The 26,670-nt window shown below is 48.8% G+C and overlaps 1 protein-coding gene across 1 annotated transcript in view; it reads right to left on the bottom strand.

Moving 5' to 3' along the window:
• Positions 1 to 25,798, bottom strand: part of capn9 (calpain 9) — a 114,321-nt gene extending 88,523 nt beyond the window's left edge. Inside the window, exons 1-2 of the mRNA XM_038800615.1 lie at positions 25,471 to 25,798; positions 3,164 to 3,233 (exon numbers count right to left, since the gene is read on the bottom strand). Of these exons, the coding sequence (XP_038656543.1) occupies positions 3,164 to 3,233; positions 25,471 to 25,695 (295 nt within the window). The 5' untranslated portion in view covers positions 25,696 to 25,798. The remainder of the gene's footprint in view (positions 1 to 3,163; positions 3,234 to 25,470) is intronic.
• Between the last annotated feature and the right edge of the window lie 872 nt (positions 25,799 to 26,670).

Below are 26,670 nucleotides of genomic sequence, written 5' to 3'. Positions count from 1 at the left end.
GAGGGGATTGGAATATGGTTCAGGATCAAAGGACTCAGCCATTCTGATTGGCCCAGTCAGTGGGGGGACGGGGTGAAGGCACTGACTGGCCCTTTTCTCCCGGTACACAAGGTGTACTCGAGGGTAGGGTTTTTCATGGTGGGGAAGGCGCTATTGACTGGGATTAGGAGGCGAGGGTATTCAGCAATTGTTTTTTCGGACCATGCTCCGCATTGGTTGGATATGGTTTTAGAGAATGAGATAGCCCAGAGGCCGGGTGGAGAATGGACTTGGGGCTGTTAGCGGGCTGGAGCTTTGTGATAGGTTTGGGAAGGTGATCGAGGAATATGTGGGGTTGGGAGACTGTGAAGGCAGTAGTGAGGGGAGAGGTGATTTCGTTCAATAAGGAGGTGATTTCGAATAAGGAGGAGAGAGAGAGGAGCAGCAAAAACTGAGAGAGGAGCTTTTTGAGGGGTGGATGGAAAGTATGTGGGGTACTCGAGGAAGGAGCTTCAACCAATTGTCCAGGGAGAACGTGGTGAGCCAGTTGAGAAGGGTGAGGGGAGAGCGGTCTATGAGCTCAGGAAGAAGGCTGGGTGTACGCTGGCTGCCATCCTCGGAGGGAGGCTGCGGAGAGGGAGATAGTTCGGGAACGGAATAGGGCGGGGAAGCTGGTGATGGTCCCGGGGCAGATTCAAAAAATATTCAAGGAGTTTTATAAGGATCTATACAGGTCAGAGCCACCGGGGGAGGAGCAGGGGATGGGGGAGCTCCTGATATAAGGATCTATACAGGTCGGAGCCACCGGGGGAGGAGCAGGGGATGAGGGAGCTCCTGGACGGGTTGGAGTATTCGAGGTGAGGAGAACAGAGCAAGATTGGAGGGGCTGGTGGGTGAGCAGGAGGTGAAGGAGGCAATTAGGAGGATGCAGGCAGGGAAAGCGGCCAGGGCCTGATGGATTCCCAGTTGAATTCTATAAGAAATCTAAGGACAGGTTGGCGCCGCTGATAGTGGGAATGTTTGAAGATGTGATAGGGAGGGGTGCTTGCCATAAACGATGGGGTAGGCTTCTATTTCGTTGCTGCTAAAGAAGGATAGGAATCCAGTTGTGTGGGTACAGGCCCATATCCCCACTCAATATAGTTGCAAGATATTAGATGTTGGATTTGTTTATTGTCACGTGTACCGGGGTACAATGAAAAGTATTCTTCTGCGTGCAGCTCAGACAGATCATTCCGTACATGAAAAGAAAATACGTAACAGGGCAAACATAAAATACACAATGTAAATACATAGACACAGGCATTGGGTGAAACATACAGGAGTGTAGCATTTTATTGTTATAAAACCAGAAATGCCTTAATGTTAAAAAAAATCCTTCTTCAGGGGGGTGGACAAGTTAATCACCTCGTTCATTTGAGGGGGAGGGGAGGAAGGTAGCCAGAATTAGGAGGGTGGGCCTGAGGAGAGGACGATAGGTTTGTGTGTGGGGGGTGGGGGATTAGGCCTCCCAAATTTGCTGCATTATTATTAGGCGCTGAAAGCGGAGGATGTGTGGGGTTGAAGCAAGGAGGGGGTGGCTCTGTAGGTAAAGGTGGAGGTGGGCTGGTGCAGGAGGTTGGGGGCGTGGGCATGGGCAACGGCAACGGCGTCGCTTCTGATGGCTTCAGGAAAGTACTCGGTGAGTCCGATGGTGGTGGCCACATTGAAGATTTGGAGACAGTTTAGGCAGCAATTTAAGCTGAGGGCCGGGTCTGGGGGGGATGCCTGCCAGGTTTCGGAGATGGGATGAGAGGGGGATTAAGGAAATGAAGGATTTGTTCCTTGGAGGTGCGATTCGCGAGCCTAGAGGAGTTGGGGAGAAGTACGGGATGGCGCAGGGGGAAGGGTTCAGGCAGATCCAGGTTCGGGACTTTGCAAGGAAGGTTTTCCCGACATTTTCGATAGCGCAGGCCTCCTTGTTGCTGGAGGCTGTGCTGTCAGCGGGTATGGAGAGGAGAGTCATGTTGGCGATCTACGGGAAGATCCTGGAGGATGATAGGTTGTTCATGGATAGGATGGGATTAAGGCAAAGTGGGAGAAGGAGCTGGGGAGGGGTAGGGGGGCACTGCAAGGGGGCTGCGGGGGGTGACTGACTCGACCTTGTGCGCGAGGCTGGGGCTGATACAGCTGAAAGTCGTACAGAGAGCGCACCTCACAAAATTCAAAGATGAGCCGGCTGTTTGAGGGGGTGGATGATATCTGTGAGCGATGTGGGGGAGGTCCCATGAACCATGTCCATACATTTTGGCCCTGTCCAAAGCTGGCAAGGTTTTGGAGGACGGTGTTCCGTACAATCCTGGGGTCTTGCGTGTGAATGTGGAGCTCGGTCCCCGAGAAGCCATATTCGGGATGTCGGACTGGCCCGGGTTGCAGGCGGGAGCAGGGGCAGATGTCTTAGCCTCGCTGAACGCTGGCAGGTGGGTCTTGTTGGGGTGGAGGTCAGTTTCTCCACCTTGTGCCTCAGCATGTGTTGTGGGGGACCTGCTGGGGTTTTTGACCCTGGAGAAGGTGAAAATTGAGGTGGGGGGGGGGGGGGGGGGGGGGGTGGGTGAAGGAGGGATTCTACAATTATTGTGGTTTGTTCATTATGTACTTTTGGGAATTGGTTACCGTTGACTGTTGAAGGGGTGGGAATTGGGAGGCGGGTCGGGGGGGGTTTCTCAGTTTGGATGGGAATGCTTTTTATATTGTTGGGCTTGTTTTTCTGTGTGGTGAAAATGGCGAAAAGCTGTGGAATAAAAACATTTTTAAAAAAGATACAATTTGACATCATTCCTAAATGTTTGAGTGCCATGGCAGGTTACTGGCCCACATTGTTCTGGCGGCTTTGAGAGAGACGGCGGTACAGCAACAGAATAATAGGGCACTGTGTGGAAATATCTTGGGTACCATGCCAATTAGATGCCACCCTACTAAGTATTCCGTGTCCAAATGCACATATCACAACCTGTGGAGAATTGAAGCCACCTCTCCCCCCCCCCCGTTCCTCTCCCCCCCCCCCCCCCGTCTCCCCCCACCCCCCACCCCCCCCCCCCCCCCCCCACCCCCCGGCCCCCACGGCCTCCAGAGACAACTGCAGCCTTAAGTGCAATTTTTTTTTCTAATGTTCCCTTTGTTGTTCTCATTCATTAAGATTCCTTACCCAGGTCTCCTTGGCATATATCCGTCCTCGACGCTCCATCAACAATAAATTTTGGGGCTTTCGAAATCTCCTGCGAGCAAACCAATCAGTTCATTAGCTTTTTTCAAAGGAGCTATCCCATTAGTCCCCACCCACCCCATATTTTTCTATAGTTAGTTACTGTTCAATCTGCTCCCACCACCCTTTCAGCCCATGCATTCCAGATCATGAAAACCCAATGTACAAGTAGAAAACAATTCTCCACATCGCCCTTCTGGTTACATCCAATTCCACTGAATTTACAGAATCAAAACAGACCATTCAGTCTTTCAGGTTCATGCTAGTGTTTATGAGCTGTACGTTTATCTAACATCCCCTCACATGCATCTTTGCCTTGCACTTCAATCACTCCTTGGGCTGGATGTCACACTGAGGGTGGGCTCCCCGCATCGCAGGGTAGATTTCGGCTCCATTTAGCCAGTTTAACTTTTCAGGCAATGGCCCTTTAATTAACCTCGTGCAGGACGTCCCTGTGAGGAAGTGCCACCTGAAGGAACTGATGGCCAGCCTTTCTACACACCAGCAGTGGTGGCCACCCACTGCTGATTCCACAGGTAGGGCAGGAGGTGGTATTCTGCAAAGGACCCAGACATTAAGATAAGTCTGAAATCTCTCTGAGATCAGGTGGATAGGTCAAGCAAAGAGATGGGCCGGGGGGGGGGGGGGGGGGGGGGGGGGGGGGGGGTGGTGGTATGTTGAACAGGACCGAGCAGTATGGTAAAACTGGGCGGGGGGGGAGGTCTCCAATTGACACAGGGGCCTCAGGAAGGAGGTACACCCCGTCTTTCACTGACCAGCAGCCCCCAGGGTTAAACCCACTGGGCTACAAGTTGAACGTAGGCCTCTCCTGCTGCCCTGTTATGAAAATGAAAATGAAAATCGCTTATTGTCACGAGTAGGCTTCAATTAAGTTACTGTGAAAAGCCCCTAGTCGCCACATTCCGGCGCCTGTCCGGGGAGGCTGGTACGGGAATCGAACCGTGCTGCTGGCCTGCTTGGTCTGCTTTAAAAGCCAATGATTTAGCTGAGTGAGCTAAACCAGCCCCTGGTTATATTGGAGTGGCTCATAATTGAGCATTCATTGGTCACTTAAGGGCACCAATGGGGGTCACGGATGACCGACACCTCCCCCACCATCGATATAATCATGGCGGGGCAGAAGTGGGTGGGCCAGTGCCAGGTACGCCATCGGTGATATGGCACCCTAATTTACAGGTCCTGACCGTGGGAGGTCTGTAAAACTCAGCCCCATGTGTTAGCAAGTTCCACATTCTTACAGCTCCCTGGATAAAGGTGTTTCTCCTGAATTTTTATTGGATTTATATTTGTGGCCCCTAGTTTTGGATTTCTGATGAAAACGTTTTCTGAGTATTCAGTCCAGCGAACTGATTCAGAAGTTTTAAACTCCCTCTGGCTAATTGGGCTTCTTGGTTTCTCCTTTCTAACGAAAAGAGCCTCGGCCTGTTCAATTAATCCTGACAGTCACAATCTCTCAGCTCTGCCATCATCCTCCTAATTCTCTTTCTGTACCTTCTCCAGCGCCTCTTCCTGTTTTGTGGAGGCTAGAACTGTTCATAGTCCCTCAAGTGTGGTCCAATTAATGAGTTTCTGTACAAGTTTAACACCATTTCTCTGTCTTACCCAGTACTTCGTCTCCAACGTATTAGAACATAGAACATAGAACAGTACAGCACAGAACAGGCCCTTCGGCCCTCGATGTTGTGCCGAGCAATGATCACCCTACTTAAACCCACGTAACCTGTATACCCGTAACCCAACAATCCCCCCATTAACCTTACACTACGGGCAATTTAGCATGGCCAATCCACCTAACCCGCACATCTTTGGACTGTGGGAGGAAACCGGAGCACCCGGAGGAAACCCACGCACACACAGGGAGGACGTGCAGACTCCACACAGACAGTGACCCAGCCGGGAATCGAACCTGGGACCCTGGAGCTGTGAAGCATTGATGCTAACCACCATGCTACCGTGAGGCCCCAAATATGTTTTGTGCGTTCTTTATTGTGTTGATACTTCTTTTTTTATATAAATTTAGAGTAACCAATTATTTTTTTTTCCCAATTAAGGGGCAATTTAGTATGGCCAATCCGCCTAACCTGCACATCTTTGGGTTGTGGGGGTGAAACCCACGCAGACACGGGGAGAATGTGCAAACTCCACATGGACAGTGACCCAGGGCCAGGATCGAACCTGGGACCTCGGCGCCGTAGTCCCAGTGCTAACCCACTGTGCCACCGTGCCACTCCGCGTTGATACTTCTAATGATTTATGAAACTGTAGCCTTTGCTCCTTGTTGGAACCAACAATTCTACGGACATGTGCTTGTAGGATTAGAATAGCGGTTTTAATATACTTACAACAGAGCCAGCCTGTTAGCCGTTGAACTTTCGGTGAACTGGCCAGCTGACCCTGTGGCACTGATCTTTATACAGCAGCTCCCGGGGGAGGAGTCCTGGGCGAAGCCAAGGGAGAAGTCCCGTACAACTCGAGCATTCCCAGAACTACTCCCCCTGCACTTACAATATAGACACATGTATATACAGGTTATAATCCGGTGTGAATCACATTCACCACACTCCTCTACTCCAGTTTTTTATCAATCACCTTAAGTTCAGGTCCTCTGTTCACCAATCCTCCTACCAATGGAAGAACTTACCAAGTTTCTTCTCATGATGTGTCAGCCTTTTCTTTGACGTTGGTATCAAACCCATTTCGCTGCCCTCCCCAAAATATGGTTGCCCATTTTTCTTTTTCAATTATTTAATTGAATAGGACTACCGGGTGACGGCGGGCGGGAGGCAGCCGCACAATGGAGGGCTCCCTTTCGGGAACGGCATTTTTGGGACTTTAAGCCCGGTCCCAGGGTCCACGGAGGCAGCAAAAGCAGGGAGAAGGCACAGAGGAGGCACAGTGAAGGCACAGTAAAGGAAAATGTCGAGGGTGAGCAAAAAAAACGGCCGTTAAAAAAAACAGCTGAAGGTCCATCGGGGAGTGGAAAGGTCACCGTGGGGTCACCCAGGAAAATGGAGGCTGGAGCACCAGGGGAGGCCGCATTGCTTACGGCTGAAGTAATGACTAAGGTAATGGCTGCAGAATTCAAAAGGCAGTTTACAAAATACATGGAGACAATGAGGAAGGAGATGAGGGAGGTGTTGAGTGTGCTGGTGGAGGAGGCGATTTCCCCGGTGATGACGGTGGTGGCGAGCGCAGTGGCGGAGGTGCGGGAGCAAGGGGAGGCGCTGAAGGAAGTGGAGGATACGGTGGCGCAGCACGGTGATCAACTTACCTCGATGGGGGAAGGAGATGCGGAAGGTGATGGAGATTAACAAGGATCTGCAAGGTAAAATGGAGGACCTGGAAAACAGATCCAGGCGACAGAATTTGAGGATTGTGGGGCTGCTCGAAGGAGTTGAAAGGCTGAGGGGGGGGGGGGTTTAACAACTCTTGGGTATCATGTTTGCTACTCTTTCAGAGGTTCGATGGCGTTGAGCGTGGGGGGGAGCGGGGGAGTTGACTCTATGGTGACCATGGGTGGTCCCGGACTCCTTTTTCTTTTTCTCCTTTATTTTTCGTTTCCACCGTGGGAGGATTTGTTTTATTGGATGCATATATTGACAGGTGGGCCGTTGTTTGGGGTGGTGGGAGGATGGGATCTTTGGTATTGTTAAGGGGATTGATTTAGTATTTGTTACCGTTTACTGTCTGTGGGTGGGGTGTAAATTTTGAAGGAAAATGTGAAAATGGAGAATAAAAACATTAAAAAAAAATTATTTAATTGAATAATGTGGAATCTGCAGAGTCTGCATGTTCTCCCCGTGTCTGCGTGGGTTTCCTCTGCGTACTCAGGTTTCCTTCCACAGTCCAAAGACGTGCAGGTTAGGTGGATTGGCCATGCTAAATTGCCCTTAGTGACCAAAAAGGTTGGGGGGGGGGGGGGGGGGGGTTATTGGGTTACGGGGTAAGGTGGAAGGCTTAAGTGGGTCGGTGCAGACTCAATGGGCCGAATAGCCTCTTTCTGCACTGTATATTCTATGTTTTGTTCTATTTATCCAAATCCCTTTTGAACCATGTTATATTTAGTGTCAATAAGCACCAAAGCGTCCAACATGACAGAGGGATGGCAATCGAATCACGCCTTTGAATGAGCCAACCACTTAGGCCCACTCCCCTGCGTGTTCCCCATAGCTCTGCACCATGCGAATTCCCCATAGATCTATAAACTCTTTCCTTTTCAAATATTCATCCATTTCCCCTCTGGAAGGAACCATTGGGTTTGCTTCCACCACCCTTTCAAGCATAGGGTTACCAATCCTCCAGGATTGGCCTGGAGTCCCCAGGAATTGAAGGTCAATCTCCAGGACTCTGCTGTGCACAGCCTAGCAGATAAATCATTGGGACATTAAAAAGATGGAGGGCGGGATTCTCCGTCCCATCAGCCGGCCAGCGGGGTTTCCCATTGTGGGCAGCCCCACGCCGTCAGGAAATCCCTGGGCGTGGGTGCGCTGCTACGGAGAATCCCGCCAGCGGAGAATCCAGCCCGTAACTTTCTTTCAACATTTCTCTTCACCAGATTTTAAAATATTGCAAATGGTGTGGGGAGTGGGGGGGGGGGGGGGGGGGGGGGGGTTGTTTGGCCTACTGTCAGTTGGGTAGTGAGTCTTGTTACTTTCCAATTGGTGGAGGAAGACAGTATGTCACAAGATGGATGTGTTGGTTGACGGATGGCTGGAGCACAGGAGCAAGTCATGCGATCAAACATCCAGCAATAAATTTAATCACAGTTGGCAACCCTATTCAGGCAGAACATTCTGGATCATAACCACTCGCTGCACAAAAGGATTCTTCCGATCCCCTTTCGGGTTCTTTTGCAAATTATCTTTAATCTGTGTCCCCTGGTTACCAAAACAGTTTCTTCCTGTTTACTCTATCAAACCCCTCATCATTTAAAACGTCTTTAATAAATCCCCTCTTAACCTTCTCTACTGAAAGGAGAGCAATCTACGGATACTCAATTTATTGCAAATTTTTCTTTGGAACGCTGCCAATCTCAACAGCAAGAACTCAGAGACTTTCACCCTTTACTCTGTAAATATTTGTCGGCAGCGGCACAGGCGTTGGTTGCGAAGGCTCGGTGATCACTTGTCAACTCGTGGTCCCAAAGGAAGGTGCATCTTTCCAAATCAGACGGGCAAGCAACATCTCACGAACACAACCCGAGCTTCAACGACCCTCTCCTCCACTCCAAACCAAGGTCAGAGGTTAGCCTCACGAGGTACACCGGCAGGATGAGGTCAAAGTGAATCTTGCAGGAAGGTTCCACGTTGGATCATGCGGGCTCCTCTCCTCTGTGCTGGTGTTATTCATGCTTACGAGAAGGCTACAAGGGATGAAGGACTCCAGTCATCTGGAGGGATTAGAGAAACTTGGATTGTTCTCCTCAGAGCAAGATTTACGGGGAGGGAGCCATGGGCTTAAGACTGGACAAGCTGTAATTGTTGTCCAATTTTAGCTGAATTGACAGTTAATAAAGGGTACATCACTCTACGGGTAGTGTGCACTAACCATTAGACCTGGATAATTATCAAGGTCAGTAAACTCAATGTATAACTGCCAGATTTGTTACTTGAAGCATGAGAAACATTTCCCTGCATCGCACTCTGCTCCACCTCTGACAATAAAGATTCTCCTCCCATAATAGCCTTTTCAGATCTTCCTCATGTCCACTTTTCCACTTTTCCACAGAATTAACTTGCATTGCCAAACAATCAGAGGGCTCCTTCACCTATCACCCGCTTGTGGTCCCAGACTTATATTGGCTCCCGGTTAGTAATGCCACAAATTAAATGTCTTATCCTCGTCTACAGAGGGTCATCTGGACTCGAAACGTGCGCTCTTTCCTCTCCCTACAGATGCTGCCAGACCCGCTGAGATTTTCCGGCATTTTCTTTTTGGTTACGTATTTTTATGGTTCGGTGGCAAATTTGTTTCATAGTGCTCCCGTCCCTTGAGACAATACTACGTTAAAGTGGCTATATAAATGCGACATATTGTTCCAGATGTATGGCATTTTAGCTTACATCCAGGTGATATTCCAAACACTAGCTATTAGAGAAAGAGAACCGAATTCTACAGGTTCAGATAACACTCAGAGCCCAAGGATAAAATTGCTGCTAAACTGGTTCTCAAACAAGCAGGGACGGGCTGGGAAACTCAGCTGATTAGTCACCAACTCCACCTAGAGAGTAATTCACTACCTGTTTCCATAGTAGCGGGTTGGGCTATTTCTGCATCTTCCCTCCCCTGCCCTTCCCCCCCCCCCCCCCCCTGGCAGGGCCCACCACCCTATCGCACCCCTGCCACCCACACCCACAGTAAATTTGGCTGACGCATTATACCTCACAAAGGGAGGCCCATTGCACAATAAGTGGCCTGAATGGAGCGTTCGTGAAGCACAAAGGGCTTTATTATCTCTTCACTGGCACGAAACATATGCATTTTATTCACATATCTGAGCAAATATGAAAGATGAAGAAAGAACTTGCATTGCTGTCACACCTTCCACCATCTCCCAGGACATTCCAAAGTATTTTATCGCCAACACCTTTAGTCGCTGGTGGAGGCAGCCAACTTGAACAAAGCAAGCTTAAACAGCAGTGAAAAATGAAAAATGAAATGAAAATTGCTTATTGTCACAAGTAGGCTTCAAATTAAGTTACTGTGAAAAGCCCCTAGTCGCCACATTCCGGCGCCTGTTCGGGGAGGCTGGTACGGGAATTGAACCGTGCTGCTGGCCTGCCTTGGTCTGCTTTCAAAGCCAGATTTTACCCCTGTACTTCCACAGTGATATATAATCTGCTTTTCAGGGGTTGAAGTGCATTGGTGTCACGCGCAGTGGGGGCTGGCTTCCAGAGGTGTTCGCCCCCCCCCCCCCCCCAACCTCGGGAGTCCGTGAGCAAACACACTCGCCCGCCGCCCTCCCGCCCACCGTTGGGTTAATAGCAGCAGTGGCAGGATGAGTACCCTAAAGGGCGCATTAATTTCCCACTTAAGGGCCTGGTTGGGTGGTGGGGGGGGGGGGGGGGGGGGGGGGGGGGGGGGCCTGTCCACAGGCCTTCCCGCCATGGATTAAACTGGGTTTGGGAGGTGGGAAGACGGCGCTATGCCAGGCTTGAGGACAAAAATCAAAGCTGACCTTCAAGTGCCACGCTGAGGAAGTGCTGCACTGTCAGAAGTCCCTGTGGTGGTCTGATTAGCATAGCTGCCTGCCATTGGTGCAGAACACCGGCTTACCATTGGCCCTGGTCGGTCATGTGCCTCTCGACCGGTTGGTTGAGACCAGTCATGTGACGGCTCCCCGATTGGTCGAGAGGCTGAGTTAACCCCGCCTCCAGGGCGGGTATAAATACCCAGTACTCCCGGCGGTCGTCCTTCTACTGTAATCGACCGCAGGGCTTAACATCTAGTATATTAAAGCCATACTTTTGTTCAGCAACTCGTCTCGCGTTCAATTGATGGTACATCAGTCCCACTTTTGGATGAGGCCTTATATGGCTGCTCGGGTGGATGTAGATCCCCACGACACTATTTCATAGAAGATCAGGGGAGTTACCCCGCCGTCCTGGCCGATATGTATCCCTCAGCCAACATCACACACAAAGAAAACAAGGTGGTCTGATCATTGCCGTCTGTGGGACTTGGCTATTGCACAAATTGGCGGCTTTACTTCCAACATGACAGCAGTGATGACACCTGAAACGTACCTCACCAACTGTAAGCTGCTATGAAAGGTCCAGTGGTTGTGAAAAGCACTATATAAATGCAAGTCTTTCTTTCTATTTTGCTGATGTGGAGAGTACGCCTTCAGAGGTCTGTGAGATTTAAGGGGGCTGTGCACCAGGAGAAACTGTCGCACTGTTGCTTCACAGCTCCAGTGTCCCAGGTTCGATTCCCGGCTTGGGTCACCGTCTGTGCGGAGTCTGCACGTTCTTCCCGTGTCTGCATGGGTTTCCTCCGGGTGCTCCAGTTTCCTTCCACAAGTCCCGAAAGACAAGCTGTTCGGTGAATTGGGCATTCTGAATTCTTCCTCTGTGTACCCAAGCAGGCACTGGAATGTAGCGACTAGGGGATTTTTTACAGTAACAAAGAACAAAAGAACAAAGAAAAGTACAGCACAGGAACAGGCCCTTCGACCCTCCAAGCCCGTGCCGACCATGCTGCCCGTCTAAACTAAAATCTTCGACACTTCCGGGGTCCGTATCCCTTTATTCCCATCCTTTTCATGTATTTGTCAAGATGCCCCTTAAATGTCACTATCGTCCCTGCTTCCACCACTTCCTCCGGCAGCGAGTTCCAGGCACCCACGACCCTCCGTGTAAAAAAACTTGCCTCGCATATCTCCTCTAAACCTTGCCACTTGTACCTTAAACCTATGCCCACTAGTAATTGACCCCTCTACCCTGGGGAAAAACCTCTGACTATCTACTCTGACTATGCCCCTCATAATTTTGTAGACCTCTATCAGGTCGCCCCTCAACCTCTGTCATTCCAGTGAGAACAAACCGAGTTTATTCAACCGCTCCTCATAGCTAATGCCCTCCATACCAGGCAACATCCTGGTAAATCTCTTCTGCACCCTCTCTAAAGCCTCCACATCCTTCTGGTAGTGTGGCGACCAGAATTGAACACTATACTCTGTGTGGCCTAACTAAGGTTCTATACAGGTGCAACATGACTTGCCAATTCTTATAATCAATGCCCCGGCCAATGAAGGCAAGCATGCCGTTTGCCTTCTTGACTAACTTCTCCACCTGTGTTGCCCCTTTCAGTGACCTGTGGACCTGTATACCTAGATTTCTGACTTTCAATACACTTGAGGGTTCTACCATTCACTGTATTCCCTACCTGCATTAGACCTTCCAAAATGCATTACTTCACATTTGTCCGGATTAAACTCCATCTGCCATCTCTCCGCCCAAGTCTCCAAACGATCTAAATCCTGCTGTATCCTCTGACAGTCCTCATCACGATCTGCAATTCTACCAACCTTTGTGTCGTCTGTAAACTTACTAATCAGGCCAGTTACATTTTCCTCCAAATCATTTATATGTACTATGAACAGCAAAGGTCCCAGCACTGATCCCTGCGGAACACCACTACAGTAGTAACAGCCCTCCAATTAGAAAAGCACCCTTCCATTGCTAAACTGCCTTCTATGACCTAGCCAGTTCTGTATCCACCTTGCCAGCTCACCCCTGATCCTGTGTGACTTCACCTTTTGTACCAGTCTACCATGAAGGACCTTGTCAAAGGCCTTACTGAAGTCCATATAGACAACATCCACTGCCCTACCTGCATCAATCATCTTTGTGACCTCTTCGAAAAACTCCATCAAGTTAGTGAGGCACGACCTCCCCTTCACAACACCAAGCTGCCTCTCACTAATAGGTCCATTTGCTTCCAAATGGGAGTAGAATTCGCTCCAGTAATTTCCCTACCACTGACGTCAGGCTCACCGGCCTGTAGTTCCCTGGATTATCCTTGCCTCCCTTCTTAAACAAAGGAACAACATTGGCTATTCTCCAGTCCTCCGGGACATCACCCGAAGACAGTGAGAATCCAAAAGCAGTGTTAATGTAAGCCTACTTGTGACAATAAAGATTATTATTATAAAAGGCAAATTGTTGATGGAGAAGGGTTCCAAATTCAGTGCAAAATGGGACACATGAGTAAAAGGAAAATTGGACCCAGCAACTGGACGTTACATTCTGACGCATCAATTTTTAAAAAAACATCTCGGCTACCCCTCCAACAGAAGGGATAACTTGCATTTATTTAGTTAGCACCTTTGACAACTTCAAGGCTTCCCAGAGCGCTGTATTGGTCATGGCAACCAATTTGTGCACAGCAAGCTCCCACAAAAATAAGGAGCTAATAATGATCAGACAATCTGTTCTGGTGATGCTGGTTGTGGGATACAGCTTGGGTTGGACTCCAGGGAGAACGCCCCGGCTCTATTGCAAACTAGAGCCTTGGGCCTCTCCCGCTGCCTCCGTTTAAGAGCTCACCTGGGTCCTGCACCCACAAACGTTCTGTTTTGGAGGTGAGAGTGCTGCTCACTGAGCCACAACAGATCAAAATGTTCAGAGGCTGTTTAAGCAGCTGGTCCGGTTCTATAGAATGAAGATTAGGCAGAAACGCTGACTGTACACATTTCCTGCTTCACTCCACCCATCAACCTCAGCTATGGAATGCAGTAATACTGGACCGGTGTACATTCCAGTGGTAGCTGACTCACACCCACCTCACATTAATGCTTCAAAGACCAAAGCCAGCTTGATACAGGAGCTCTGCCCTTAGTGTTTCTGATTTTACTCTGTGGCTGCCTGACTATGGATTCGTCAGGATAATGGGATTCCTATCACAGAGAGAGAGGTGGAATTGGCAACTGTTCAGGATGGCCCAGAGTCTTCAGGAATCAAAGATTCACCACTGCACCAAAGATGCCCATGGGAAAACTAATGTGAGAGAGACGGGTGGGGTTCTTGATGGAGTGGCCTGGATGCGGGGGGGGGGGGGGGTGGCAGGATCAGGGAGGGGGGGGTTGGTGGGAAGGGGGGTGTGAGCAAGGAAGCACCTGCAGTAGCAGAGCTTGGCAGAGGCACCCAGTCTCGAAGGTCCTTGAAGGGAGGCACCCATCCCACCCCCTCCCAACCCCCAGCTACACCTGTCCGAGGCCCCAGACATTTCCACTGCCTCTGAACTCCTCATGTTGTCTCAGTATTGACGTCAGTTGGGATGCAGCCCTTTTGTGGCCACTTAAAATTGGGCCTCCGGCAGGCGGGCGGCCCTGGGCCTCACACACCCCATGTAAATGTACACAAGCTGTTTGCAAGTGGATGGGAAGGAAGTGGGAAAGCCATCCTGTGAATTGTGCAACCTCAAAGCCCAGCCACAAAATTCTGCCAGTGAGTTACCATTACAATTGACCTCAGAAGCGATTGCCTTGACAGACAAAGACGAAAGTGAGGTGACGGGAGTGTCACAGGGCACAGGGTGAAACCTCCCAAAGAGCATCCAACCAGAATTTACAACTCTTCGTCAAGCAGGAGGTGCCAGTGTCCTTGAAACAAGTGCTGGGTGCCTGGGACGGTGATTACAATGCAGCTGACATCACGTCATCCCCATTCTGCCCGTGTGACAATTGTGTGATAAGACTGCTTTCTCGTTCCATTTCCTGTCGCTAGGGGCCGCACGGTAACACAGTGGTTAGCACTGTTGCTTCACAGCACCAGGGACCCAGATTCGATTCCCAACTTGGGTCACTGTCTGTATGGAGTCTGCACGTTTTCCTCGTGTCTGCGTGGGTTTCCTCCGGGTGCTCCGGTTTCTTCCCACAAGTACCGAAAGACGTTCTTGTGAAGCGAATTGGACATTCTGAATTCTCCCTCCGTGTACCTGAACAGGCACCGGATTGTAGTAACTAGGGAATTTTCACAGTCATTCCATTGCTGTGTTAATGTAAGCCTACTTATGACAATAATAAAGGTTTATTATTATTTAAACAGAGGCACCAGTTGTAGCAACCACAAAATCAGACACTTGTCTTTCACAAGCTCATGTGACACAATCCAACATGAAAAATCCTCGTCAAATCATTCAGCACAATTCCATTTATAGGATTCTTCAATATTGAGTTTACAATGTATTCCAGACCTCTCGGGACAAGATGATGGTGTACCGGTAATGTCACTAGACCCGTAATCCAGGTTATTGCTCCAGCGACAGTGGTTCGGACCCCACCATGGCAGCAGCTAGTCTCAGAAATGGTCACGTGAAGCCATTGTGGATTATCATTAAAAAAACATCTGGTTCACTAATGTCCTTCAGGGAAGGAAATCTGCCATCTTTACCTGGTCTGGCCTACATGTGACTCTAGACCCACAGCAATGCGGTCGACTCTTAATTACCCTCTGAAATGACTGAGCAAACCCACTCAACGGATGTCCATCAAAGACCAAAATAGAAACTCCAAGCTTCATATTCCAGCCCAATTAGGGCAGACATTGGTTTGCTTAAAACAACTTTTGCCAATTCCAACTTTTGATTCTTACATTACCCGCATGGGAATACTAATTTACGATATATTAAAAGGCAAACAAAGTGGACTTCCGATTCACCCATCTCGGAAGAGTCCCCTTTCTTCAGCATCTGTCTCCTTGACTCCAGTCCCACAACATGTGGTTGACTCTTCACTGCCTTCTCAACTAGCCGAACAAATTACAGAGTTACAGCAATTAGAAATGGGTAGCCGGGCCGGCACGGTGGTGCAGTGGTCAGCACTGCTGCCTCAAGGTGCTGAGGACCCGGGTTCGAATCCCGGTCCGGGGGTCACTGTCCGTGTGGAGTTTGCACATTCTCCCCATGTCTGCGTGCGTTTCAACCCCACAACCCAAAGATGTGCAGGGTAGGTGGACTGACCATGCTAAATTGTCCCTTAATTGGAAAACAAATAATCGGGTACTCTAAATTTATTTAAAAATAAATAAGTAGCAAATGAAAATGAACGCATACAAATGGTCATTGGATAGGCATATGGACGATAAGGGAATAGTGTAGAGGGACTTTATAGGGGTTTCACAGGACGGCGCAACATCGAGGGCCGAAGGGCCTGTACTGCGCTGTAATGTTCTATGAAATGAAATGAAATGAAAATCGCTTATTGTCACGAGTAGGCTTCAATGAAGTTACTGTGAAAAGCCCCTAGTCGCCACATTCCGGCGCCTGTCCGGGGAGGCTGGTACGGGAATCAAACCGTGCTGCTGGCCTGCTTTAAAAGCCAGCGATTTAGCCCAGTGAGCTAAACCAGCCCCTATACTGGCCTTGTCAGCGACGCCTACATCCGATGAAAGAATATATTCTTTAAACTCCCAACCCACTCTATCGATGCCCTTCATGATTTTATGTGCCCCAAGTAAAACTTCCCTCAACCTTCTTTATCCAGGGAAAACAATCGCAGGCGTTCCAATTTTTCAATCTTTCCTCACCGCTAAAGTTCCCCTCTCCGGCTGCAAAAGAATTTGAAATCTAAAGGCCGGTGATGATGGCGATTCTGCCAGGGTAGCGGGCTGAGAATAGGTTGAGGATAGGCCTGGAGATGGTGTGAGGCACACCCCCCCCCCTCAGACATCAGCTGCCACTTTCACCAAGGAGTAAAGCCAGATTGGATGCTCTGGAGGAGGGAAACAAATGGTCCCATGGATAACACTCCTGTCTCCAAGTCAGTAAGTTATGGGTTTGAGTAGATGACCAGGCTGACCATCCCAGTGCAGTACTGAGAAAGACTTGCACTGTGAGAGGTGCTGCCATTCCAGTGAAACGCTAAATCTCACCTCCTGCCCTCTCAGATGGGCACTATTTTGAAGAGGATCAGAGAGTTAAGCTGGTTTTTAATGTTGGCCAAGGGCTTGTTGCAGACATCCAGGGAGAACTACTCCTTATCATATTGTTTTAAAAATAAATAAATTTAGAGTATCCAATTATTTTTTTCCCCCAATTAAGGGGCACTTTAGCGTGGCCAATCCACCTTCGCTGCACACCTTTTGAGTTGTGGGGGTGTGACCCATGCAGTCACGGGGAGAATGTGCAAACTCCACAGTGACCCGGGACCGGGATCGAACCTGGGTTCTTGGAGCCGTGAGGCAGCAGTGCTAACCACTGCGCCGTCCTTCCTTATCATAGTGTTGATTGTGAGATCTTGCTGTTCGCAAAATATGTCTCGTACATTGGCTTTAAAGTTACTTTGGGACATCCCAAAGTTATAATAGGAGTTTTATAAAATGCAATTCTTCTCTGGGCAGGAGATAGGGCAGCTTGGAAATTAGCTACTAGCTGGAATTAATGAGAGTTTTTAAAATTAGATCAAATACAACCCAATTTTCTATATGGAACCATGTCAACCAATCACATGCCGTGATTGCCCCCCCCCCCTTCTGATTGGTTACTAGACCACAGACTGATACGTGTAATGGGAAGATTTGTTCTTATCAGGAGGAGGCGTTGAATAGGCTAGGTTTTTATTTATTTATTTACGGGTTGAGCCGGTTGGGCTATCATTTATTGTCCATTCCTAATTGGTCTTGAGAAGGCAGTGATGTGATGCCTTTGAACCAATGCAATCCCTGAGGTGCGGGGACACCCACTGTGCTGTTATGGAGCAAATTCCCGGATTTTGACCCGGTGACAGTGAAGGAACGGGTGATATATTTCCAAGTCAGGATGGTGAGTGACTTAGAGGGGAGCCTCCAGGTGTGGTGTTCCCATGTATCTGCTGCCCTTGACCTTCTGAATGGTAATGGTTGTGGGTTTGGAAGGTGCTGCCTAAGGAGCCATGGTGACTTCCGATAGTATATCGGAACCAGGGGCAGCAGGGTAGCATGGTGGTTAGCATCAATGCTTCACAGCTCCAGGGACCCAGGTTCGATTCCCGGCTGGGTCACTGTCTGTGTGGAGTCTGCACGTCCTCCCCCTGTGTGCGTGGGTTTCCTCCGGGTGCTCCGGTTTCCTCCCACAGTCCAAAGATGTGCGGGTTAGGTGGATTGGCCATGCTAAATTGCCCGTAGTGTCCTAAAAAGTAAGGTTAGGGGGGGGGTTGTTGGGTTACGGGTATAGGGTGGATACGTGGGTTTGAGTAGGGTGATCATGGCTCGGCACAACATCGAGGGCCGAAGGCCTGTTCTGTGCTGTACTGTTCTATGTTCTATATCTTGTAGATTGCACATACAGCTGCTAATGAGCATCAGTGGTGGAAGAAGTGACTGTGATGGGGTGCCAATCAAGCGGGTTGCTTTGTCCTGAATGGTGTCGAGCTTCTTCAGTGTTGTTAGAGCTGCATTCATCCAAGCAAATGGAGAGTATTCCATCACACTCCTGACTTGTACCTTGTAGATGGTGGACAGGCTTTGGGGAGTCAGGAGGTGAGTTATCCGCTGTAGAATTCCTAGCTTCTGACCTGACCTACTATTTAGATGGTAGTGCAGTTCAGTTTCTTGCCAATGGTAACCCCCGGGTTGTTGATAGTGGGGGATTTAATGATGGTAATGCCGTTGAATGTCATGGGGCAATAATTAAATTCTCTCTTGTTGGGTCCTTTCTCTTTTGAAAAAAGGTGACCGAAATTTGACCTAGAGGTCAAAATTATGAATGATTTGGAAAGAGTGGATACACAGATGTTGGTTCCTCTTGTTCAGAAGAGCAGAACCAGAGACCATCAATATAAGATAGTCACCAAAAAATCCAATCAGGAATTCAGAAATGACTTCTTTACCCAGAGAGTGGTGAGATTGTTGAACTCACTCACCATAGAGTGTAGTTGAGGCAAAAATATGGCTACATTAGAGAGAGGGAACAGCAAGAACAGGTGTGAATAAGGGATGTGTATTAGCGTGGTTAGCACTGCTGCCTCACGGCGCCAGGGACATGGGTTCAACTCCGGTCTAGAGTGACTGTCTGTGTGGAGTTTGCACTTTCCCCCTATGTCTGCGTGGATTTCCTCCGGATGCTTTGGCTTCCTCACACAGTCCAAACATATGCAGGTTAGGTGGGGTTATGGGGAGTGGGCCTAGGTAGGGTGCTCTTTCAGAGAGTCGGAGCAGAAGCAATGGGCCAAATAGTCTACTTCTGCACTGGTTTAGCTCAGTGGGCTAGACAGCAGGTTTGCGATGCAGAACAAGGCCAGCAGCTCGGGTTCAATTCCCGTACCAGCTGAGAATTCTGAATTCTCCCTCAGTGTGCCCGAACAGGCGCCGGAATATGACGACTAGGGGCTTTTCACAGTAACTTCATTGCAGTGTTAATGTAAGACTACTTGTGACAATAAAGATTATTATTAAAGATTATGTAGGGATTCTATGGAAATGGGAGAAGAAGGCTCTGCTGATTGGTTTGAATGGAAAAGGCTGGAAGGAGATTTGCAGCAAGGGCCGTTGGGCTGAATGGCCTGTTTCTGTGCTGCATATACTATATAGTTTAGTTTACAAACTAGCTGAAAATCCACAAGGGTGAAAGGTTGGGAAGCTGCTGACAAAACCTACAATGTCATTGCTTGTCAAAGCCAAATAATTATGATTGCCCAATAGGAATTTCATCAATTAGTGTGGGTGGGGCTGGAGTGGCTGATCTGAGCTCCAAGTAGATTTATCTAATAATTTACAAGGATAAAACCAAAGCTGAGACATTTGTGCCAATCGAGAAGCACATAACAGGCAGGAACTCTTTTCCCTCGGAAGGGGGGGAAGCTGAGGTGTGGGGAGGGGGTTGGGGCACCTGATGGAGATCTTTCACATTATGAAGGGATTTGATAGGGTAGATGTAGAGAACATGTTTGAAGTTAAGGGGCCATAAAAATAAGTTGGTCACTAATAAACTCAATAGTCAATTCTGGAGAAGCTTCTTTACCTAGAGAGGGGTGAGAATGTGAACCTTGGAGCAGTTGAAACAAATATCAGACGTATTTAAGAGGAAACTCGATGTATGCATGAGGGGGAAAAGGAATGGAAGATATGTTGATAGGGTGAGATGGAATAGGGGGTGAGTGGATGTTCATAAGCACCAGAAATGACCTGTTGGGCTGAATGGACTGTTTTTGAACGCTTAATTCCACGTAATCAATCTAATCAACATATCCAATCTGACCAGCCATATGAATATCTTCCGAGTGATTATGTAAGGACAGTCCATTCGAATACAAATTTTGAAGAATTTATTTCCCACCCCCCACCCCAAGTAGGCAAATCAATATCATTTAAACCATTAACTTGAGAACAGAGCCTCCCTTACCAGAGAGTGGCCACACCCTACAATCGGCAGGGTGGCACACCTCTGCATTTTTGCTATTGTTAGTGAATGCAAAGTATGTGTGTACTTAATAAATAATATATTTATGATGAGAGTTATTTCCCTAGCCATAGCACAGGATCATTGCAGAAGTTGCTTCATAACAGAGCCTGCTTTGTGCAACTCAGTATCGCACAAAGTCAGGGAGAGAAGCTTGCCAATGGGCCTAGAAGCATAAGCCAAGGAGTGAATGGAACTGTAGTAGTATAAAAATCACCATTAATTATTAGTATTGATCTGTTATTAGGCAGCACGGTTGTGCAGTGGTTAGCACTGTTGCCTCATTGCACTGAGTACCCAAGTTTGATCCTGGCCCTGGGTCACTGTCCGTCTGGGGTTTGCACATTCTTCCCGTGTCTGCGTGGGTTTCACCCCCACAACCCAAAAGATGTGCAGGTTAGGTGGATTAGCCACGCTAAATTGCCCCTTAATTGGAAAAATTAATTGGGTATTCTAAATTTATTTTTAAAAAAGTATTGATCTGTTTTTTGGACACTAGTCAAGATGAAGGACATTGATGCAGGGTTAAAGGGAAGGGATCTGTGGATTTGGGAAGGAATTCTGCCATCCTCATCTGGTCTGACCTACATATGACTCCAGATCCACAGCAATGTGGTTGACTATTAAGTGCCACCTGAAATGACTGAGCAAGCCATTCAGCTGTATCAAACCACTACCAATTCAATAGCACTGTGGGTTCACCTACACACCCACAGGGATTGCAGCGCAACAGAAGGCAGCTCACCACAACCTTCTCAAAGGCAATCTGGGATGGGTAATAAATGCTGGTCTAGCCGGCGACTCTTACATCCTGTAAATTAATTAAAATATAGTGGGGTTGGTGGGGGCTGTGGTTGGAAGAAGGAGATTAAAGGGAAAGGGAAGTTGGAAAAGGGAGGAGGATTCAAGCTGGGGTGAAGAGGATAGCTACTCATGGGTAGGGAGAGAAGGGGTCCTCAACAGGAATGTGGGCCCAGAACATAGTTGTTTCAGCAGAGGGCAGTGCTGGAGAGGGGCTTTTACCTGTGGGAAAGGGGGGAAACGGCTGCAAAGGGGCTAGAGACACGAGGGAGATGCCTTGAGATGATTGAGATCGTATTGTTTTTGCACCTTGATTACTTTTCTAACACTGCCTTTTCCTTCTTCACTCATCCACAAGGTCAACTTTCTGTCAGCCCCATTCAGTCGTGGCCAGCTGAGGGTAACTTTCCTTCCAATCAACCGAGCTTCACAATTGGTCAACTTGCCTGTCTTTTTAAAGGGGCTTTTGAAAAAAAAATGTTTTCTTCCCATGCACCACCCACATCCCCCACCACCACCGTCCACTCCCTTTCCCCCCAAACTCAGGTTTTAAACAATTTTCATTTTCTTTAGGTCACCTGTAACATCATGAGTGGGATTCCCCATCCTGCCAGTGCCGTTTCCCGGCACGGCACGCCCCCTCCGGCAGCGGGATTCTCTGATCGCACAGCCGGCCAATGGGGTTTCCCATTGTGGCCATCCCACGCCATCAGTAAACCCATGGGCGTGAATGCGTTGCCGGCGAAGCGGAGGATCCCGTCGACGGACAATCCCACAGCATTTATTGGCCATCCCTATCTGCGGGGTCAACTGGGCTGGACGTGCCTTTGTCAATCTGGTGCAAAGTCAATACCAGGTGATCCACCCAGTTTTATTCCAATTTTACTTATCTGCGATGTTTTGATACAATTTAATGAATGATTTGCTAAGCAGTGAATAATTAACCACCTTGGTGTGTGTATGGTATCACATTAAAGCACTCAGATACCCACGTGTCAGTGGCTTGATTGGTGAACATGTACATATCCAACTCCTAGAGACCAGTGCAGACAGCAGCCAGCGACCTGCGCAAACAGAATACGTAACACCCTCCACCCTCGCACACCTCCTTATGTATACTCACAGTGGCCAAATAAATACACACACCACACGCTCACACACACACACACCCACAATCACAATAGATTTTAACACATAGTTTTGAATCACAAATACACATGGAGCCTCTATTCCCTTCAAAACTGAGTTCCAATGTATTTAGCTCCCTGTTTATTTTAATTTCATAGAATCCCTATAATGCAGAAGGAGGCCATTCGGCCCATCGAGTTTACACCAACACTCTGAAAGTGCAACCTACCCAGGCCCAATCTCCCACCCTTTCCCTGTAACCCCATCTAGGGACAATTTGCCATATCCAATCCACCTAACCTGCACATCTTTGGACTGTGGGAGGAAACCGGAGCACCTGGAGTAAAACCCACGCAGACATGGGGGAGAACGTGCAAACTCCACACAGACAGCCGTCCAAGATTGGAATCGAACCCTGGTCCCTGGCGCTATGAGGCAGCAGTGCTAACCACTGTGCCACCCGTGGAGATGTGACTCTAGACAGATAGTAATGTGGTTAATTCTTCTCTCTGGCAAGTCACACAGTTTTCATAGGGCATTTTGTTCATCCCCAGTTGCCTTCAAGAAGGTGAGCTGCCTTCTTGACTCACTGCAGTGCATCTGGTATAGGAACAGCCACAGTGTTGCTAAGGAGAGAATTTCAGGCTTTTGACCCAGCGACAGTGAAGGCAATCAGCCATAGTCCATGAGGGACCATAAGCATTTCTTCCTGTTACAAGACAAGTGGTTATACAGCTTGAGGGGCACCACTTTGCATCACACTTGGGGGTAAGGCAAGGATTGGATTGGATTTGTTTATTGTCACGTGTACCGAGGTACAGTGAAAAGTATTTTTCTGCGAGCAGCTCAACAGATCATTAAGTACATGGGAAGAAAAGGGAATAAAAGAAAATACATAATAGGGCAACAGAAGGTATACAATGTAACTACATAAGCACCGGCATCGGATGAAGCATACAGGGTGCAGTGTTAATGAGGTCAGTCAATAAGAGGGTCATTTAGGAGTCTGGTGACAGTGGGGAAGAAGCTGTTTTTGAGTCTGTTTGTGCGTGTTCTCAGACTTCTGTATCTCTTGCCCGATGGAAGAAGTTGGAAGAGTGAGTAAGCCGGGTTGGGGGGGGGGGGTCTTTGATTATGCTGCCCGCTTTCCCCAGGCAGCGGAGGTGTAAATGGAGTCAATGGATGGGAGGCAGGTTCGTGTGATGGACTGGGCGGTGTTCACGACTCTCTGAAGTTTCTTGCGGTCCTGGGCCGAGCAATTGCCATACCAGGCTGTGATGCAGCCCGATATGATGCTTTCTATGGTGCATCTGTAAAAGTTGGTAAGGGTTAATGTGGACATGGCGAATTTCCTTAGGTTCCTGAGGAAGTATAGGCGCTGTTGTGCTTTCTTGGTGGTAGCGTCAACGTGGGTGGACCAGGACAGATGTTTGGAGATGTGCACCCCTAGGAATTTGAAACTGCTAATCATCTCCACCTTGGCCCCAGTGATGCTGAGTGTACAGTACTTTGCTTCCTGAAGTCAACGACCAGTTACCAGAGGTAGCCCTCCAGAAACTACCATAGCCAGTGCAAGGATTAAACCTATTCCTTTGCATTATTCTGGATCACACTTTAGCGTTCCAGCCAACTGACCCCCACAGCAAAGGTCAAAGGATGGCAATAATAGTTCCAGGTCAGGATGGTGAGTGGCTTAGAGGGGAACTTGCAGGCCGTGGTGTTCCCATGTATCTACTGCCCTTGTCCATCTAGATGATAGAGGTCAAAGGTTTGGAAGGTGCTGTCAAAGGAACTTTGGCGAGTTGCTCCAGTGCATCTTGTGGATGGTGTACACGGCTGCTACTGTGCATTGGTGGTTGAGGGAGTGAATGCTGAAAGTGGTGGAGGGGTGCAAATCAAGCAGGCTGTTTTATCCTGGATGGAGTCGAAATTCCTGAATGTTGTTGGAGCTGCAAATATCCAGACAAGTGAAGAGCATTCCATCACATTCCTGACTTGTGCCTTGTAGATGATGGACAAGGTTTGGGGATTTTGGAGGCGAGTTAATCTCTGCAGAATTTCAAATCTCTGACCTATTCTTGTAGCCACAGTATTTATATGGTGGTCCAGTCCTGTTTTTGGTCAATGATAACGCCCAGAATGTCGATGGCTGGGATTCACCATGAATGAAGCCCTTAGCCGTCATGTACACAGCTCAGTCTCAGTTCCCATATACATAGTTCTCAGTCACTCACGTACACTGCTGTCAGTTCACATATACACAACTCAGTTTTCATATATGTGGCTCACAGTCCCCACATGCATAGTTCTCATGTACACAGCCTTCTGTCCTTGTGTTCACTGCTCTCCAGCCCCATGTACACAGCCCTTTATCCCTACATACACAGTCCCCAGTCCCTACATACACAGCTCTCAATGTCCATGTCCACACCTCTCAGTGTCCATGTACACAGCTCTCGGCCCCCATGTACACAATTCACGGTCTTGTGTACACAATTCTCGGTCCCAATGTTTGCAATTCTCGGCTACCGTGTACACAGCTCTCAGTCCCCATGTACGCAGCTCTCAGTCTCGGCGTACACAGCTCTTGGTCCCAGTGTACACAATTCTTAGTCCCCACATACATAATTTTCAGTCCCCATGTACATAATTCTCAGTTCCCATGTACATAACTCTCAGTTCCCATGTACGCAGCTCACGGTCCCCATGTACGCAGCTCTCGGTCCCCATGTACGCAGCTCACGGTCCCCATGTACGCAGCTCTCGGTCCCCATGTACGCAGCTCTCGGTCCCCATGTACGCAGCTCTCGGTCCCCATGTACGCAGCTCTCGGTCCCCATGTACGCAGCTCTCGGTCCCCCATATACATAATTCTCTATCCCCATGTACACAATTCTCAGTCCCCATGTACACAGTTCTTGGTACCCATGCATAATTATCAGTCCCCATACACAGCCATCAGTCCCCATGTACACAATTCTCAGTCCCCATGTACACAATTCTCAGTCCCCATATACACAGCTATCAGTCCCCATGTACACAATTCTCAGTCCCCATGTACACAATTCTCAGTCCCCATGTACACAATTCTCAGTCCCCATGTACACAATTCTCAGTCCCCATGTACACAGTTCTCAGTCCCCATGTATACAATTCTCAGTCCCCATGTACACAATTCTCAGTCCTCATGTACACAGCCATCAGTCCCCATGTACACAATTCTCAGTCCCTATGTACACAATTCTCAGTCCCCATGTACACAATTATCAGTCCCCATGTACACAGCCATCAATCCCCATGTACACAATTCTCAGTCCCTGTGTACACAGCCATCAGTCCCCATGTACACAGCCCTCAGTCCCCTGTACACAGCCCTCAGTCCCCATGTACACAGCCCTCAGTACACACAGAAAAGCAATACTTACTTTCGGCCGTTTCCACTCAAAGGCAACTGCCGGCTTCTCGCTGTAAAACAGGGAGGATTCTTCCGCTGGGAATTCCGGGTCCTCATATAAAACCCCCTGTTTCAGACACTGGTTCTTCAGCTCCTGATAGGTGAGTTTTCTCGCCTTCACTCCGAGGGTCCCGCGGGCTTTCACCGCTTTCTTTTTCTGGGAGCCCCCACTGGCCGAGGTGAACACATAAGACATGTTTGGTAGATCAGGAGCGAGTCCCCGAGCAAGGTGTAGTTCACCTGTCAGTGCGGGAATGTCCTGGCCCTTCCTGCAGTCCTCCACCTCTCCTTAGCTACAAGGCTGCTCCACCCACTCCTATTGCTCAGCCTGAAACCCACACACCCTCCTCAGCACCTCAACACCCCTCCCACCTCAGGCCAGTCTCCCATCTCTGCTAAACTCAAACAAAAACAGAGGCTCACAACTTAAAGTAATGATAATAATCGCTTACTGTCACAAGTAGGCTTCAATTAAGTTATTGGGAAAAGCCCCTAGTCACTACATTCCGGTGCCTGTTTGGGGAGGCCCGTACAGGAATTGAACCCGCGCTGTTCGCCTTGTTCTGCATTACAAGCCAGCTGTTTAGCCCACTGTGCTAAACCAGCCCCTGCTGGTCACCTAACCTTTATCAGTGTGCACCAATTCTCCATGCCACCTCCAGACCTGGGTATAAGACCATAGGACCATAAAACATAGGAACAGAATTAGGCCACTCGGCCCATCGAGTCTGCCCTGCCATTCAATCATGGCTGATATTTTCGCATCCCCATTCTCCTGCCTGCTCCCCAATTGGCTATTCCTATTGGGTATTCCAATACCCTCCTGCCCTTTCTCCAGCTTCTACACACACTCCTGCCCCACTCCCTCCCTCAGGGCATAGGTTTCAGGTAAGGGGCAGGAGGTTTGAAAGGGATTTGTGGAAAATCTTTTTCACCCAGAGGATGGTGGGAATCTGGAACCCACTGCGTGAGAGGGTGGTAGAGGTGGGAACCCTCACAATATTTAAGCAGCATTTAGATGAGAAGTTGAAATGCAGTAGCATACAAGGCCACGGACCAATGGCAAAATTAGATTAGATTAGATAGGTGCTTGATGACCCGCACAGACATGATGGGTCGAAGAGCCTCTTTCTGTGCTGTAAAACTCTATGGGCGGGACTCTCCGGTGCCA

This window comes from Scyliorhinus canicula, chromosome 6 (genome assembly GCF_902713615.1).
Source record: "Scyliorhinus canicula chromosome 6, sScyCan1.1, whole genome shotgun sequence".
NCBI lineage: Eukaryota > Metazoa > Chordata > Chondrichthyes > Carcharhiniformes > Scyliorhinidae > Scyliorhinus > Scyliorhinus canicula.
Note: the sequence above shows the minus strand (reverse complement) of the source record. Positions and strands in the feature narration are given on the sequence as shown.